Genomic DNA, 17,967 nt, shown 5'->3' with positions numbered 1-17,967 from the left:
ATGCCCTAGAAGCTCCAATCCCTGCAAGACCCGACTAATCCATGTTCTCTGTCCTTTTAACAGTCGATCAGCGGTGATCAGAGGCCGCGTTGTTACATCTCTGGGCATGGGCCTGGTGGGTGTGCGAGTTTCCACCACCACGCTCTTGGAGGGCTTCACCCTGACCCGAGATGACGGATGGTTCGACTTAATGGTCAACGGTGGTGGAGCCGTGACCCTGCAGTTCGGACGCGCACCTTTCCGGCCGCAGTCGCGCATTGTGCAAGTTCCATGGAACGAGGTCGTCATTATAGACTTGGTCGTCATGAGTATGTCTGAGGAAAAGGCATTAGCCGTAACTACGACGCACACCTGCTTTGCACACGACTACGACCTTATGAAACCAGTGGTGCTGGCCTCGTGGAAGCACGGATTCCAGGGAGCCTGTCCCGATCGCAGCGCCATTCTGGCGGAGTCTCAGGTGATTCAGGAGTCGTTGCAGATCCCAGGAACGGGCCTCAACCTGGTTTACCACTCATCGCGTGCAGCCGGCTACCTGTCCACCATTAAACTGCAGTTAACGCCAGATGTGATTCCGGCATCGCTGCATTTAATCCATCTCCGAATAACAATCGAGGGAATACTGTTTGAACGAATATTCGAAGCGGATCCTGGCATTAAGTTCACGTACGCCTGGAACCGACTCAACATCTACCGGCAACGCGTCTATGGTGTAACCACGGCCGTGGTAAAGGTTGGCTACCAGTACACCGACTGCACTGACATTGTATGGGACATTCAAACAACTAAGCTGAGCGGTCACGACATGTCCATTTCGGAAGTGGGCGGGTGGAACCTGGACATCCATCACCGCTACAACTTCCACGAGGGAATCCTGCAAAAGGGCGATGGCTCAAACATATACCTGCGCAATAAGCCGCGAATCATCCTGACCACTATGGGTGATGGTCACCAGCGGCCTCTTGAGTGTCCCGACTGCGACGGCCTGGCGACAAAGCAGCGACTCCTGGCCCCCGTCGCCCTGGCCGCCGCTCCTGACGGCAGTCTTTTTGTCGGTGATTTCAATTACATCCGCCGAATCATGACCGACGGCAGCATCCGCACTGTGGTTAAGCTGAACGCGACTCGCGTCTCTTACCGCTACCACATGGCCCTCAGTCCGCTCGACGGAACTCTCTATGTTTCGGATCCAGAGTCACATCAAATCATTCGCGTACGTGACACCAGCGACTACTCGCAGCCGGAACTAAACTGGGAAGCGGTTGTGGGCTCTGGGGAGCGCTGTCTTCCTGGTGACGAAGCGCACTGCGGCGATGGGGCACTGGCCAAGGATGCAAAATTGGCATATCCAAAAGGCATTGCGATTTCGAGCGACAACATCTTGTACTTTGCAGACGGAACTAATATCCGTATGGTGGACCGGGATGGAATTGTAAGCACTCTGATCGGCAACCACATGCACAAGTCCCACTGGAAGCCCATTCCCTGCGAGGGAACCCTAAAGCTGGAGGAGATGCATCTGCGCTGGCCCACTGAGCTGGCTGTGTCCCCGATGGACAACACGTTGCACATAATCGACGACCACATGATCTTGCGCATGACACCAGACGGTCGTGTGCGCGTCATCTCCGGCCGGCCCCTGCATTGCGCTACAGCCTCCACTGCCTACGATACGGATCTGGCAACCCATGCCACTCTGGTGATGCCGCAGTCTATCGCATTTGGTCCACTCGGTGAGCTGTACGTGGCAGAAAGCGATTCACAACGAATAAACCGGGTGCGCGTGATCGGAACGGACGGAAGGATCGCTCCGTTTGCTGGTGCCGAATCGAAGTGCAACTGCCTGGAGCGCGGATGCGACTGCTTCGAGGCGGAACATTACCTCGCCACCAGTGCTAAATTCAACACGATCGCCGCCTTGGCTGTCACACCCGATAGCCATGTACACATCGCGGACCAAGCCAACTACCGTATCCGCTCCGTTATGTCGAGCATCCCAGAGGCAAGTCCGTCACGCGAATATGAGATCTACGCACCTGACATGCAGGAGATTTACATTTTCAACCGATTCGGACAGCACGTGTCCACACGCAACATCTTGACCGGGGAGACGACCTACGTGTTCACCTACAACGTTAACACCTCCAATGGAAAACTGAGCACCGTAACAGACGCGGCTGGCAACAAGGTGTTCCTGCTTCGTGATTATACCTCGCAGGTCAATTCGATCGAAAACACGAAGGGTCAAAAGTGCCGTCTGCGCATGACCAGAATGAAAATGTTGCACGAGCTGAGCACTCCAGACAACTACAATGTGACCTACGAATATCACGGCCCCACAGGTCTGCTGCGAACCAAGCTTGACTCCACCGGACGTTCCTACGTGTACAACTACGATGAGTTTGGTCGCCTCACATCCGCAGTAACTCCCACCGGTCGTGTCATCGAGCTAAGCTTCGACCTGAGCGTAAAGGGAGCCCAGGTAAAGGTCTCGGAGAACGCCCAGAAGGAAATGTCTCTGCTGATCCAAGGTGCCACCGTTACTGTGCGCAACGGAGCCGCCGAGTCGCGCACCACCGTCGACATGGACGGCTCCACCACAAGCATCACTCCATGGGGCCACAACCTGCAGATGGAGGTGGCACCGTATACTATTCTTGCAGAACAAAGTCCACTGCTTGGCGAGAGCTACCCGGTCCCGGCTAAGCAACGGACCGAGATTGCCGGTGACTTGGCCAACAGATTCGAGTGGCGCTACTTTGTACGCCGGCAGCAGCCTTTGCAAGCTGGTAAGCAGAGCAAGGGACCGCCACGTCCCGTAACCGAGGTTGGACGCAAGTTGCGTGTGAACGGAGACAACGTCCTGACCTTGGAGTACGACCGCGAGACCCAGTCGGTGGTCGTTATGGTGGACGACAAGCAGGAGCTGCTTAACGTGACCTACGATCGCACTTCCCGCCCCATCAGCTTCCGTCCGCAGTCCGGCGACTACGCGGATGTGGACTTGGAATACGATCGATTCGGACGTCTGGTCAGTTGGAAGTGGGGTGTCCTGCAAGAAGCGTACTCTTTCGACCGCAATGGCCGTCTGAACGAGATCAAGTACGGTGATGGCTCAACAATGGTCTACGCATTCAAGGACATGTTTGGCTCGTTACCACTGAAGGTGACTACGCCTAGACGCTCTGACTATCTCCTGCAGTACGACGACGCGGGGGCACTTCAGAGTCTGACGACACCTCGTGGCCATATTCACGCATTCTCCCTGCAAACTTCTCTTGGTTTCTTCAAGTACCAATACTATTCACCAATCAACCGACACCCCTTCGAGATTCTATATAACGACGAAGGTCAGATCTTGGCCAAAATCCACCCGCACCAATCCGGCAAGGTGAGTAAATCAAACATGGATAATACAAATGATAGTCTGCATGACTATTTTAAAGCATTTATAATTCAATTAGGAAATATATATTATAAATATTAATTTGAAATTAGCCTTGAATCTTCGTCGGAATCTTTGCCGAATAAAAATTAAATATTCTTAATATTTGCAGGTGGCATTCGTACATGACACTGCCGGACGGCTGGAGACCATCCTCGCGGGGTTATCCAGCACCCACTATACCTACCAGGATACAACTAGCCTAGTAAAGTCTGTGGAGGTGCAGGAACCGGGCTTCGAGTTGCGCCGAGAGTTTAAATACCATGCCGGTATTCTGAAGGACGAAAAATTGCGCTTTGGCTCTAAGAACTCACTGGCCTCAGCGCACTACAAGTACGCCTACGACGGAAACGCACGACTCAGCGGCATCGAGATGGCCATCGACGATAAGGAGCTGCCAACCACGCGGTACAAGTACAGTCAAAACTTGGGACAATTGGAGGTCGTGCAGGACCTGAAGATCACGCGAAACGCTTTTAACCGAACAGTTATTCAGGACTCTGCCAAACAGTTCTTTGCTATCGTGGACTACGACCAGCATGGTCGGGTTAAGAGCGTGCTAATGAACGTGAAGAACATTGATGTCTTCCGCCTGGAATTGGACTATGATCTCCGCAACCGTATCAAGTCGCAGAAGACGACATTCGGTAGATCGACGGCATTCGATAAGATTAACTACAATGCCGACGGACATGTGGTTGAGGTCCTGGGCACCAACAACTGGAAGTATCTGTTCGACGAGAACGGCAACACTGTTGGCGTGGTTGACCAGGGCGAGAAGTTCAACCTGGGCTACGACATCGGAGACCGGGTGATCAAGGTGGGAGATGTGGAGTTCAACAACTACGATGCCCGCGGCTTCGTAGTGAAGCGCGGCGAACAGAAGTATCGGTACAACAACCGCGGACAATTGATTCACTCATTCGAAAGGGAACGGTTCCAGAGCTGGTACTACTACGACGACCGCAGCCGCCTGGTGGCCTGGCACGACAACAAGGGCAACACCACGCAGTACTACTACGCCAATCCTCGCACTCCTCACCTTGTGACCCACGTACACTTCCCCAAGCTCAGCCGCACCATGAAGCTGTTCTACGATGACCGCGACATGCTAATCGCTCTGGAGCATGAGGACCAGCGCTACTACGTAGCCACCGACCAGAACGGCTCGCCCTTAGCCTTCTTTGATCAGAATGGCGGCATTGTCAAGGAAATGAAGCGAACGCCCTTCGGCCGAATTATTAAGGACACTAAGCCGGAGTTCTTTGTGCCTATCGATTTTCACGGCGGACTGATCGACCCACACACCAAGCTGGTGTACACCGAGCAGCGGCAGTACGACCCGCACGTTGGCCAATGGATGACTCCGCTGTGGGAGACCCTCGCCACTGAGATGTCACACCCTACGGATGTGTTTATCTACCGCTACCACAACAACGACCCCATCAACCCGAACAAGCTCCAGAACTATATGATCGACCTGGATTCCTGGCTTCAGTTATTCGGCTATGATCTGAACAACATGCAAAGCAGCCGTTACACGAAACTGGCCCAATACACGCCGCAAGCCTCCATCAAGTCAAACACGTTGGCCCCTGACTTCGGGGTGATCTCCGGCCTGGAGTGTATCGTGGAAAAAACAAGCGAGAAGTTCAGTGACTTTGACTTTGTGCCCAAGCCGCTGCTGAAAATGGAGCCAAAGATGCGCAACTTGCTGCCGCGTGTCAGTTACAGACGTGGTGTATTCGGCGAAGGTGTGCTTCTCTCGAGGATTGGCGGACGGGCGTTGGTTAGCGTTGTCGACGGATCAAACAGCGTGGTCCAGGACGTTGTGAGCAGCGTGTTTAACAACTCTTACTTCCTTGACCTGCACTTCAGCATCCACGACCAAGACGTATTTTACTTCGTAAAGGACAATGTCCTGAAGCTGCGCGACGACAACGAAGAGCTGCGTCGCCTTGGCGGCATGTTCAACATATCAACGCATGAAATCAGCGATCACGGAGGCAGCGCCGCTAAGGAGTTGCGCCTGCACGGTCCCGACGCCGTTGTCATTATCAAATACGGCGTTGATCCCGAGCAGGAGCGCCATCGCATCCTAAAGCATGCTCACAAGCGGGCAGTGGAGCGTGCTTGGGAGTTGGAGAAGCAGCTGGTAGCTGCCGGCTTCCAAGGGCGTGGCGACTGGACCGAAGAGGAGAAGGAGGAGCTCGTCCAGCACGGTGACGTCGACGGCTGGAACGGAATCGATATCCACAGCATACACAAGTATCCGCAATTGGCCGATGATCCCGGTAACGTCGCTTTCCAAAGGGACGCGAAACGGAAGCGACGCAAGACCGGTAGCAGTCACCGGAGTGCCGCCAACCGGCGCCAGCTCAAGTTCGGCGAGCTGAGTGCGTGAGTGGAGGCGTTTAGAGAGAAGCTAGTGGTGGAGGCGGAGCCAGAGAAGAGTGACATGACCGACGAAGAATATGGCGACCAGGATGACTACCTAATAGCCGTGGGCAAAAAGGAGCCAAGGGACAGCAGTGAGGCACTTGACGAGCAGATTTTGTAATTAGGTGAAATGCGCAAAAGCGACCACAACAAAAACTACAGCACAACTCTCGATGACACAACACAAAATAAGACAAAAAACAAAGGAAAAGCAAGCATTGAATACACTAATTAATATAAACTTTAATCATGCTTAAAGTTTAGTATTAGCTACAACGCAACCCTCGAATAACCGAAGAAACTTCTTATGTGTACACTGGAACAGAAATATGTATTTTGATGTTGAGTTTAGGCTAACAATAGGCGTATGTTTAGTACATGTGTGTAATATTTAATGTAATTTTTTAAGTCAGAGTCAGTGTCCCCACGGGCAAACAGAATGCGTATGATTTAGATTGGCCCATTAACCGATTTAGGTCCAGACAGGATTGCATAGATCAAACCAATAAGAACGGAATAAGAACGCTTTTTTCGGGAATTGGAGTTCGGCCAAACACAGCCCAACAAGCCAGTTGCATTACGATGTCAAACGATGAGTATTACACAGCAAATTATACATACGATAAGTACAGATGTTAAACTACAAAATGAATAAATGTAAAAAGATTGAAGTTCTGCATAGTAGCTCCCTAGACTTTGGTCCAAACCTAGCCCACTCCAACACAGCCCACTCTTATATGGCAACAGAAATGTTGCTCCCTGCTTAACCTTCTTTTTCATTGCTCTGTGTATATACGAACGGAACTTTTCAAGCCTCTACTGACGAAAAAGCGCGCATTTATTCTTAAATCACACAATCTTTTTAGCGGAATAGGTCTCTAAGCCGAATGCTCGAATTTAAATTTATCAGACGCGTCTACCTTATTTGGATAGCCAAGAATCAAAACAAATTTTTATCAGTCCCCATTAAATACAATACTCTATCGACTCTTTTCACTCATTTTATAATGTTAACTATTGAATTTATTCAAAGGAAAGATGCATTAAAAACTTTTTACAAATTGTGATATATATTTCTAAACATTTCATTTGACAATTTGAAGTGTAACGAAGAAAAACTCGAATTAACTGAAATCGAACCGAAAGTAATAGCAAACGCATGTACTTTACTCATTTTTTTAAATATAGTCTTTTACGATTAGTTTTAATGCTGCAATATTTAGTTCATACCGTTTGCCATGTTAATTGTAAAAGCATACTTTTTTGTAATGATCCCACCCGGGAATAGGGTTCAGTTTCTTTTAACTACTCTTTTTTAAAACTAACAGCAAAATAAAATGTCTGTACTCTCTTAAAATTGGCTGACATTTTGTCGGTGTTTTGTGTTTAAAATTATTATTGAACTATTTTTAATTGAAACTAAACTATTGACTATTGAAATATTACCTAGCATAAAGTATAGTGCGCATATGGAGATGCGCGAACCTTAAACATACCCCCATAACCATAAAAACACACCTTGTATTATAAACACCCATTCATACAACTAAACGTAGGTTTAAGAATTAGACTAAAGACAATGCTCGTAAAAACAAAAAGGATAAGCACCTACTAAAGTGAAAATAAGCGATTTATTCTGTTTCATGTGAGAGTAGATCAGAATATTACAGAAGATAACTGCGTAGAAATTAGCTAAAGTGTTAGTAATTTTATTAAATAAAATTATAAATGAAATATGGATAAACACTTTAAATTTAACTTAAGGTATGCATCATTATCTGAATTCGTTTATTCGAATTGTAAATCTTTCACTGTGTAAAGGGGTAGAAACGTTCAGTACCTAGCTCGTTACGCAGAATGAGAGTTTACAAACTAACGAAAATTGTAAAAATCAGAAATCCGTATATGAATGTGTATGTAATAAAATTAAGCAGCATTATATTAACCAAAACGCATATAACAAAACAAAAAATTTAAACCAGCATAAAGAAAACTGCAATGCGAAAAATTGTGACTGAAACAAGGAAAATATACCAAGTGGTTGCCGTTGTCGAGCTCAACTGTGCTTCAATCTCGTACATACCCCAGGTCCTTTGTTCTTAAAATACTTTGATCTGTAAATTTCCAGGATGGGGCAAAAGCTAACCTACTTAATTAGTTGAGATCATGATTAGACCTATTAACTGACTGTAACGAAAAGGCGACAAATTTAAATGCAAGCAGTCCCTTGAGGCAGTTTAAGCGTGCATAAATTGTGAACAATAATTGTATTTAATGTACGAAATTGTCTTAAATTATACAGATACCGAGAGAAGTGCAGAGGGTATAGGCTATAAATTACAAATCGAATGCAGAAAACACAGGACAATTGTACACACAGAAATAATTATGGCAAGCCGATATACATACATGATACAACATCCATATAAATATATATAATAAATAATAATATTACGAGTAAAAAGCGATTTCAATAAAAATGAAGATATAAAAAAGCTAACGTTGTATTATTAAATTTGGAATTTGTAAAAAAAAATGTAACTGAGGTGGTGTCACAATTAATGTAGTGAAGGCTTGTGTGAAGGTTATGTGTCCAATCGGAACCTAATATACATTTCTATACTTTTAAATTTGTAACTCTACAATATTAAAGAAATGCTAGAGTCCGGAGAAGATATTATTAACAAAGCTGTATATAGTTTACAACTTTTTTGAAAAGTCGGCAACATTTATTTAAGTTTCGATTCGTTTTCAATTAAATACCAATAGTACGGAGCTTAACATAAGGCGTGTCCCAAGGGGTTCTCCGTAAAGATAGCATTTCCTGAAGGCTGGTTGATGAATTTGGAGTATGGAGCGGGGGATAGTTCAAAGCCTGCTGACTGTTTCGGTGCATCCTGGCTTCGAGCTAGAACAAGCAATTTCCCGCTAAGGTTTTTTTCGATAGACTTCAGTTCGGTAATCTTCTTTTGGTGATCAACAACGTAGATATTAAAGTTGACTCCATATAAGCCAAACAAACGCTCCAACTCGCTGCGAAGCGTAGTTAGTGCAATAATTTCCTTGCTAACGTTGTGCTGCAGAAATAAAGACGCTTTGCTGCTATTTCCAAATCGTGGCACCAGATCCTCGGCCAAGGATATATTTATCCACGGCAAGCTGGGAAGATGTAATTCCTCAGTGGAACAAATGGTCAACTTTAACGAAACTCCTTTGAGATCGACAAGCTCGCTAGCTATTAAGCGCTTCCTGGACGCCTGCACAGATGAATAGGGAGAAAACTCGGACTTAACGGCCGTCTTTATCATACTGGCATAGTTGGCCAAAACTTTAGTTAGCTGAGCCTGAGCCTCCACAATCTCCGTCTTAGCATTGTTATTTGCACTTATCTCATGAAAAATAAGAACAGGATCGGTCGGTATAAGTTGCGCTTTCTTTTTTAGTTTCTGCACTCTATTTATGACCTCACGAGCCAAACCCTCTTCGAGTAATTCTTCGTTAGGCGTCATGTCCAACAGCACCAAAACCTCATTATCGCTGTGAGCCTCAAAGTTTCCTCCAACCTGCTCAGATGTGCAGTAAATAATGCGAACTTCATCCAGTTCAATTCTTTGATCCAAAATGTCAAAGTAGCCTTGCGAAACTTGCTTCTGTATTTGATCATCCTTTAAAGCCTTGATAGCAGCCATAACCGCTTTGAAATTGCCCTTAAGCCTCTGTCCTAGCGCCTGTAACAAATAATTTGAAATAATAAAATAGTTATCTTTATACATAAGAAATACATTGTTAAACAAACCTTGTGGTCAGGTTCTGCTCTCAACGTTACACCATATTTTTCCTTATCAGAGCTCAGCGTAAGTTTTCGAACATTAAGTTCACTAAGAATAAAGTCTTGCAAGCTCTTGATAGCCTCCAGGATTTGCGTGTCCTTGTGAATAACAATGATCTCCGAAACCGGATACTTAACCGGCAAGGTTCTTCGATCGCGCATTACACGACCCAGCTCAACGACTGATTGCATCAATGCCACCGAACGCTCAATGTCGTTTCGAATAAATTTTTTCTGACTGACGGGCATCATCTGGTAATGAACTGAGCCAGCATGTTCGAGGGTTCCGGTTGGCTGGAACAATACCAGCCGCTGGAATATGTACTCCGTAAGGTACGGCGTGAAAGGAGCCATCATTTTAACCATTGTGTATAGAACATCGTAAAGCGTGTCAAGTGATTGAATGCACTGTTCAGCTCCCAATTCACCTTTGATGCGACGGCGATTGAGTCGAACATACCTGAAAGGGAATAGTTCACGCGTTAACTAACCTATGCTTTAATCATTAAATTTTAAAGAACATACCAATTGGTAAGTTGATCAATGAACCTTGTCAGGCGGGGTACGACAGTGTACAGGCGATACATTTTCATTTCGGTGGCGAAGAACTCGAGTAAAGATTCCTTGAAAGACAAAATCCACACATCAATTACGGAGGCCTTGTCCACATTTTTTAAGTGGCGTTCACGATAATAAGTGTATTGTCCATTTCCTGCCAAATCCTCCTTCTCATATCGAACGATGTTTTGCAGTAAGAATCGGTATGCATTGTACCATGGCAGGAACACATCCTTGATTATGTCGCGAACTCCTTCTTCCTTAAAACGCAGACTCTCGGCCCTTACGACGGGCGAATTTATAAGGTACAGTCTGAGGGCATCCGCTCCATACTTATGGACCACCTCCATTGGATCGGGGTAGTTCTTCTTCCGCTTCGACATCTTCTGACCATCAGCAGCCAAGACAAGCCCACTTGCAATGAGGTTCTTAAATGGTGCCTTGTTAAACAGCGCCGTCGATATTACAAGGAGCGTGTAGAACCAGCCGCGGGTCTGATCGATTCCCTCTGCTATAAAGTCAGCCGGGAAATTGTTCATAAAGTCTTTTTCGTTTTCAAAAGGGAAATGCTGTTGTGCAAACGGCATTGAACCGGACTCGAACCAGCAGTCAAAAACAGGAGCTATTCGACGCAGTGGTGGATTCCCAGGAACTGCCGATGGTATTTCAATGTGGTCGATACTTTCTCTATGCAGATCCTCAACCTGAACACCGGAAAGCTCAGCCAACTGCTTGATACTGCCGATAACGATGGTCTCATCCCCACTAGGTGACCTCCAGATAGGAATCGGCGTGCCCCAGTACCGATTGCGGGAGATCTAGATATATAGATTGACTTTATAAGCTTACAAAAAGAACTTTCTTATAACACTTACAGCCCAATCTCTAGCATCTTTCAGCCAGTTTCCAAAACGTTTCTCCTTGACAAAGTCCGGCACCCAGTACGTTTGGGAACTGCAATCAAGCAGGTTTTTAGACATGTGCTCGACGCGCACAAACCAGGAAGGAACAGCCTTATAGATTAGAGGCGTATCTGACCGCCAGCAGAATGGGTAGCTATGCTTCACCTGGCCACTGGAAACCAAGTTACCTCGTGCCTTCAGTGCGGCCATGATTTGTTTATCAGCATCCTTCACGTATTGGCCCTCAAAATCGCTTGCCTCGTTGGTAAACCGTCCTGCCTCATCAACTGGGCAGAGAACCTCACTGGACTTTGTGATGAGGCCCGCAGCAAGGCACACACGATAATCATCTTCTCCGAAGTATGGAGCATTGTGCACAATACCCGTACCGGAATCCTCGGTGACGTACTCGTCGACCAGGACGCGGTAAGCCTTCACCTCAGCTCCGCGTTTCGCGAAGTAAGGGAAAAGCGGCTTGTAGTGCAGGTCCTTAAGGGTTGCGCCCACAAATTTCTCTTTCACTTCGTACTCAGTCTCCGATTTGTACACGTAAGAGAGACGACACTCTGCGAGTACAAAAATTCGATCGCTCTTTACGTCGCGCACTTTTACGTAGGTCATCGTCGGATGAACGCAGCATGCGAAGTTAGAGGGCAGTGTCCATGGCGTGGTGGTCCACACCAGGAAGAAGGTATTTGGCAGCGAAACGGCTTCCAGTGCAACAACTACGCAAGAGTCAACAACTTCCTTATAGTTTTGGTTGGCTTCGAAGTTCGAGAGGGAGGTTGTGCAGGCGGTGGAATAGGGCATCACCTTAACGCCCTGGTAAACCAGACCCTTGTCAAACAGTTGCTTGAAGATCCACCAAATGGACTCCATGTACCATGGGTACAACGTCTTATAATCATTCTTAAAGTCGATCCAGCGACCCACACGCGTCACCACATTTTCCCACTCATTTGCGTAACGCATGACAATCTTGCGGCACTCGGCATTGTAGGAAGCGATTCCCATCTTGGCCACGTCCTCTGGGCCCTTGATGTTCAGCAGCTTGTCAATCTCAAACTCCACGGGCAGCCCGTGGCAATCCCAGCCGAAGCGACGGTCCACATGGTATCCCTGCTGGTATGCGTACCGAGTGACAATGTCCTTGATAGTGCCAGCCAGGATGTGTCCGTAGTGGGGCAGGCCGGTTGCAAAGGGCGGTCCATCGTAGAACGTGTATCTAGGAGAGGGCAAAGTAGCATGCATTTTGGCGATCGGCTGATGCAATCGTCTGCGACACTTACTTGGGCTTTCCCTTCGACAGCTGGCTGCACTTTTCAAAGATATTTTCGTCTCGCCACTTCTGCAGTACATTCTCCTCTTCAGCCGGGAAATTGATGTTCTCCGGCACCCGACACACGTCGTTCCGCTCTAGTTTTTTTCCCATGGCTGTCGAAGTGCACAGTTGTATTATTTATAAAGTAAAAGCGATTAATCGCCAACCTTTTATATCAGAAATCTTACTAATTTGCGGCGTTTTTGCGTGGCACACAACGTGCCGTACGGTAGAGCTGGAAAACCATCGATGGCACTATCGATACTATCGATGTTTTTCAGTTTTTTCAAACCATCGATGGTATTCGAAAACAATCGATGGTTTCTCCGCACTAACAAATAGCAAGAGGGACGAGTAAGTTCGGTAAATTTTATAAGGAATAGAAATTTTAGTTTTCTTTTTCAGATTAGAGAAACAGTTTGAACAGTTTTATGAGTTTTGGTGGTGTTAAACAAGGTTGGGAAATGGAGAAGAGGATGGATAAACATGTGAAAAGTAAGTACTTAGTGTGAATAAATGCATGGCGAAGGTCTTCACTAAAACCCAAAAATGTTGACATGTTACTTTTTCTTAACAAAAACCTTAACAATTGATCTCTTTATTGATTTATTAATATAAGTTTTGCATTGAAGCCAAAAAATGTTATGTTACTTTTTAAGAAAAAAAAAATGTATCTCTCTATTGTGATAATTATAGCCGTTTTGCATTGAAGCAAATAAATTTTGTTAATTAATGAAATTAAACGTTTTTCTATTAATGTTTTTTAATACTTTTTTAATTCCTTTGCAGTCCTTCCTGCATTTTTATAAAGGCCGACTTTAATATTTTTTTACATATTCTACAAGGGTATCTAAACTTCGGTTCACGTTGAATTAATTTTTTTTTTTTAAACTATCGATACTATCGATGTTTTCTTAGCAAACCATCGAAAACATCGATGGTGCCCACCATCGATTGTTTTCCAGCTCTACCGTACGGTGCGGAACTACTAGTTCATTAATCGCTCTATTCCTCATCGACCGCGGATATCGATAGCAAGTTAAGATGACCTGAAGCCTCGGTAATCAAATGACAAAAGCACTGAAAGCAAAAAAGAGTTCAATAAACAAGAGCTCAAAACAAAGTTCAATAAATTTGTAAAGAACCATAGTATGGTATGGTTACCATACCATACGAATGGAAAACTAAAATATAAGTTTATTGGCAAGGAAATCATTTCAAATTGAGTCATGAAAAACTTTTTTTTAGGGCATTTTATGTTCAAGACTTATATTATTATATTATTGGCAAATAATTGGAATTGATTAAAAGTTTAAATACCATCTGCTATCACTTTGTAGGCATTTTTAGCTATTAAGTTGATTCACTGTCAAATTCAGTTATATAAATAAATGTGATCCAGAATTCAAGAAAGAGCCTTATATTTTCATGAACTCAGCATTACATTTTCTTTCAACAATCAATAATTAATGTAAAAGGGTGCGTTTCTTTTTTATAACTGATTTCCAATATAATCAAATTGTTTTGTCTGAGTATTACATAGCTTACATCTTATTTGGCTCTAAGACGTAACAAATATCCCTAAATAAACAAATTTCCACCATTCTAGCTACCGTTATCGATAGTAAAATACCGTAGCTACCATCGTTCATCACTAACGCAAAAACAAGAGGAAGAGTAATGTGTACACTTTTGTGTCGTTCCTTTTTGGCAAAATTAACAATCTAAAAAATATAAGTACCGGCCAGATCAGCACTTATCGCCTACCAATAAAGCTCGCCAGCGCACACCTGTGTTCTGGGCTCCACCGGAAACTCGCTTTCAGCCACTCGACGTCGTTAACAGTCATCGGATATGGCACGCCCAATTTTTCCGAACCAGCAGAAGTTAGCTGAGAAACTAATCATCTTGAATGATCGCGGACTGGGCATTCTTACGCGAATATACAACATCAAAAAGGCATGCGGCGACACAAAGTCGAAGCCTGGCTTCCTCTCCGAAAAGTCGTTGGAGTCAAGCATCAAGTTCATTGTGAAGCGGTTCCCCAACATCGACGTCAAAGGCCTTAATGCCATTGTAAACATCAAGGCGGAGATTATTAAGTCGCTGTCCCTGTATTACCACACATTCGTGGATTTACTTGATTTTAAGGACAATGTCTGTGAACTGCTCACCACGATGGACGCCTGCCAGATCCACCTAGACATAACACTGAATTTCGAGCTGACCAAATACTATCTGGACTTGGTAGTGACCTACGTGTCCTTGATGATTGTTTTGTCTAGGGTCGAGGACCGCAAGGCAGTTTTGGGCTTGTACAATGCCGCCTACGAGCTGCAAAACAATCAGGCGGACACAGGCTTTCCCCGCTTGGGGCAGATGATTCTGGACTACGAGGTCCCCTTAAAAAAGTTGGCCGAGGAATTCATTCCCCACCAGCGTCTGTTAACCAGTGCGTTGCGGTCACTTACCTCCATATATGCACTGCGAAATCTGCCCGCAGACAAGTGGAGGGAAATGCAAAAGTTGAGTCTGGTAGGAAATCCGGCCATTCTTCTGAAGGCCGTCCGCACGGACACCATGTCCTGCGAGTACATATCCCTAGAGGCAATGGACCGCTGGATAATCTTTGGCTTGCTACTGAACCATCAAATGCTCGGCCAGTACCCGGAAGTCAACAAAATCTGGCTCTCCGCCCTAGAGTCAAGCTGGGTTGTGGCATTGTTCCGCGACGAGGTCCTGCAAATTCATCAATACATTCAGGCTACTTTCGACGGAATTAAGGGCTACAGCAAGCGGATCGGAGAAGTAAAGGAAGCCTACAATACGGCGGTTCAAAAGGCTGCTTTAATGCATCGGGAGCGGCGCAAATTTTTGCGAACAGCATTGAAGGAGCTAGCTCTTATTATGACAGACCAACCAGGCCTCCTGGGACCTAAGGCAATATTCATTTTCATCGGACTTTGTCTTGCGCGCGATGAGATTCTATGGCTCCTTAGGCACAATGACAATCCACCTCTTCTCAAAAATAAAGGTTAGTTTACGATTTCTTTACAGATAAATTAAATCTCTTGGACCATAACGACGTTAATTTTATAGGAAAGAGCAATGAAGATCTGGTAGACCGACAGCTGCCGGAGCTCTTATTCCACATGGAGGAACTCCGAGCTCTCGTACGTAAATACAGCCAGGTAATGCAGCGATATTACGTGCAATACTTGTCCGGATTCGATGCCACGGATCTTAACATTCGAATGCAAAGTCTGCAAATGTGTCCGGAAGACGAAAGCATAATCTTCAGTTCGCTCTACAACACGGCAGCAGCACTGACAGTTAAGCAGGTGGAAGACAACGAACTTTTCTATTTCCGACCATTCCGCCTAGACTGGTTCCGCCTCCAAACGTACATGAGTGTGGGAAAGGCTGCACTTAGGATCACAGAGCATGCAGAGCTGGCCCGTCTTCTGGATTCAATGGTTTTCCACACTAGGGTGGTCGATAACTTGGACGAAATACTAGTAGAAACCTCGGATCTGAGTATCTTCTGCTTCTATAACAAAATGTTTGACGACCAATTCCACATGTGTTTGGAGTTTCCCGCGCAGAACCGCTATATCATAGCCTTTCCCTTAATCTGCAGCCACTTCCAAAATTGTACACACGAAATGTGTCCGGAGGAGCGACACCACATACGAGAGAGGTCACTCAGCGTGGTAAATATATTTCTTGAGGAAATGGCCAAGGAGGCTAAAAACATTATAACCACAATTTGCGATGAGCAGTGCACCATGGCAGACGCTTTATTGCCCAAGCACTGTGCTAAGATTCTGTCTGTACAATCTGCTCGCAAGAAGAAGGACAAATCGAAGTCGAAGCATTTTGACGACATACGAAAGCCCGGAGACGAGTCGTATCGAAAGACAAGAGAGGATCTGACGACGATGGACAAGCTGCACATGGCCCTGACAGAGCTTTGTTTCGCTATCAACTATTGCCCCACGGTCAATGTTTGGGAGTTTGCTTTTGCCCCTCGCGAGTATCTCTGTCAGAATCTTGAACACCGCTTTTCCCGAGATCTTGTTGGCATGGTGATGTTCAACCAGGAGACAATGGAGATAGCCAAGCCCTCGGAGCTGCTGGCCAGCGTTCGAGCCTACATGAACGTGCTGCAAACAGTAGAGAACTACGTGCACATAGACATAACACGAGTCTTCAACAACTGCCTGTTGCAGCAAACACAGGCTTTGGACTCTCATGGAGAGAAAACCATTGCCGCTCTGTACAACACCTGGTACAGTGAGGTTCTGCTAAGGCGCGTATCTGCTGGCAACATTGTGTTCTCCATTAACCAAAAGGCTTTTGTGCCAATATCGCCCGAGGGCTGGGTGCCATTTAACCCGCAAGAATTCTCTGATCTCAACGAGCTGCGAGCACTTGCAGAACTTGTGGGACCATACGGTATCAAAACATTGAACGAAACACTTATGTGGCATATAGCAAATCAGGTGCAAGAGTTGAAGTCGCTGGTTAACACCAACAAGGAAGTGCTCATCACACTGCGCACCAGTTTTGACAAACCTGAAGTGATGAAGGAGCAATTTAAGCGTTTGCAGGATGTAGACCGCGTGCTGCAACGCATGACGATCATTGGGGTAATTATTTGCTTCCGCAACCTAGTGCATGAGGCCCTCGTTGATGTGCTGGACAAGCGCATACCCTTTCTGCTTAGTTCAGTGAAGGACTTTCAGGAACATTTGCCCGGAGGCGACCAAATTCGGGTTGCTTCCGAGATGGCCTCAGCAGCGGGTCTGCTGTGCAAGGTAGACCCCACATTAGCAACTACTCTTAAATCTAAAAAACCAGAGTTCGATGAAGGTGAGCACCTCACTGCCTGTCTGCTGATGGTTTTTGTGGCGGTATCTATACCGAAACTGGCTCGCAACGAAAATTCCTTCTACAGGGCCACAATCGATGGCCACTCGAATAACACGCACTGCATGGCGGCGGCCATTAATAACATCTTCGGGGCCCTGTTTACCATATGCGGTCAAAGTGACATGGAGGACCGCATGAAAGAGTTCCTTGCTCTGGCCAGTTCTTCCCTACTGCGCTTGGGACAGGAGTCCGACAAAGAGGCGACGCGAAACCGAGAGTCCATATATTTGCTGCTCGACGAAATCGTCAAGCAATCGCCCTTCCTCACAATGGATCTGCTTGAGTCCTGCTTTCCCTACGTGCTTATACGCAATGCGTACCATGGCGTATACAAGCAGGAACAGATCTTGGGACTGGCACTCTAAATGGTGCCGATCTGCGCCCTCTGTGTATTCCAGATAATGCTTATGTAGTTTATCCGCCGATCGACTGACGATCACTATGCTAATCTAATATACTTTAATACTGTTAAATATACTCTAATGTATTCTAGACTCTGCATTTTTATACTCGTATGACTTCGAATAAAGTGCTTATA

At 45.9% G+C, this 17,967-nt stretch overlaps 3 protein-coding genes across 7 annotated transcripts in view; 2 read left to right on the top strand and 1 right to left on the bottom strand.

The window, feature by feature from the left end:
- The window catches only part of LOC122618109 (teneurin-m), a 114,843-nt gene extending 106,881 nt beyond the window's left edge, over positions 1-7,962 (top strand). For all 4 annotated transcript variants that reach the window (XM_043794245.1, XM_043794246.1, XM_043794248.1 and 1 more), the window contains 2 exons: positions 64-3,391; positions 3,558-7,962. In XM_043794245.1, the coding sequence (XP_043650180.1) occupies positions 64-3,391; positions 3,558-5,849 (5,620 nt within the window). In that variant the 3' untranslated portion in view covers positions 5,850-7,962. The remainder of the gene's footprint in view (positions 1-63; positions 3,392-3,557) is intronic.
- A 616-nt stretch (positions 7,963-8,578) lies between these two features.
- On the bottom strand, positions 8,579-12,785 carry LOC122618005 (isoleucine--tRNA ligase, cytoplasmic). Of its 2 annotated transcripts, none has more exons than XM_043794111.1 (6): positions 12,662-12,785; positions 12,463-12,607; positions 11,147-12,398; positions 10,239-11,089; positions 9,681-10,173; positions 8,579-9,612 (listed from the first exon to the last, which is right to left on the bottom strand). In XM_043794111.1, exons 2-6 carry the CDS (start codon positions 12,603-12,605, stop codon positions 8,662-8,664), a joined length of 3,690 nt encoding a protein of 1,229 aa, XP_043650046.1. In that variant the 5' UTR covers positions 12,606-12,607; positions 12,662-12,785; the 3' UTR covers positions 8,579-8,661. The 2 variants fall into 2 exon arrangements, with proteins under 2 accessions (XP_043650046.1, XP_043650047.1); XM_043794112.1 differs by having other exon boundaries at positions 12,683-12,735.
- A 1,211-nt stretch (positions 12,786-13,996) lies between these two features.
- LOC122618006 (membrane-associated protein Hem) lies at positions 13,997-17,932 on the top strand. The gene is made up of 2 exons (XM_043794113.1): positions 13,997-15,528; positions 15,594-17,932. Exons 1-2 carry the CDS (start codon positions 14,349-14,351, stop codon positions 17,792-17,794), a joined length of 3,381 nt encoding a protein of 1,126 aa, XP_043650048.1. The 5' UTR covers positions 13,997-14,348; the 3' UTR covers positions 17,795-17,932.
- The last annotated feature ends 35 nt before the right edge of the window (positions 17,933-17,967 follow it).

Source organism: Drosophila teissieri, chromosome 3L (genome assembly GCF_016746235.2).
Source record: "Drosophila teissieri strain GT53w chromosome 3L, Prin_Dtei_1.1, whole genome shotgun sequence".
Classification (NCBI taxonomy): domain Eukaryota; kingdom Metazoa; phylum Arthropoda; class Insecta; order Diptera; family Drosophilidae; genus Drosophila; species Drosophila teissieri.
This window is presented reverse-complemented; position numbering and strand designations above follow the sequence as displayed.

Excerpts from the sequence above, each read along its gene's own strand:
- LOC122618006 (XM_043794113.1), top strand. The coding sequence starts at position 14,349 with ATGGCACGCCCAATTTTTCCGAACCAGCAGAAGTTAGCTGAGAAACTA. Across the intron at positions 15,529-15,593 it reads ACCTCTTCTCAAAAATAAAG|GAAAGAGCAATGAAGATCTG; the intron begins GTTAGTTTACGA and ends TTAATTTTATAG.
- LOC122618005 (XM_043794111.1), bottom strand. The coding sequence starts at position 12,605 with ATGGGAAAAAAACTAGAGCGGAACGACGTGTGTCGGGTGCCGGAGAAC. Across the intron at positions 12,399-12,462 it reads CTGTCGAAGGGAAAGCCCAA|ATACACGTTCTACGATGGAC; the intron begins GTAAGTGTCGCA and ends GCCCTCTCCTAG. Across the intron at positions 9,613-9,680 it reads GAGCAGAACCTGACCACAAG|GCGCTAGGACAGAGGCTTAA; the intron begins GTTTGTTTAACA and ends TATTTGTTACAG.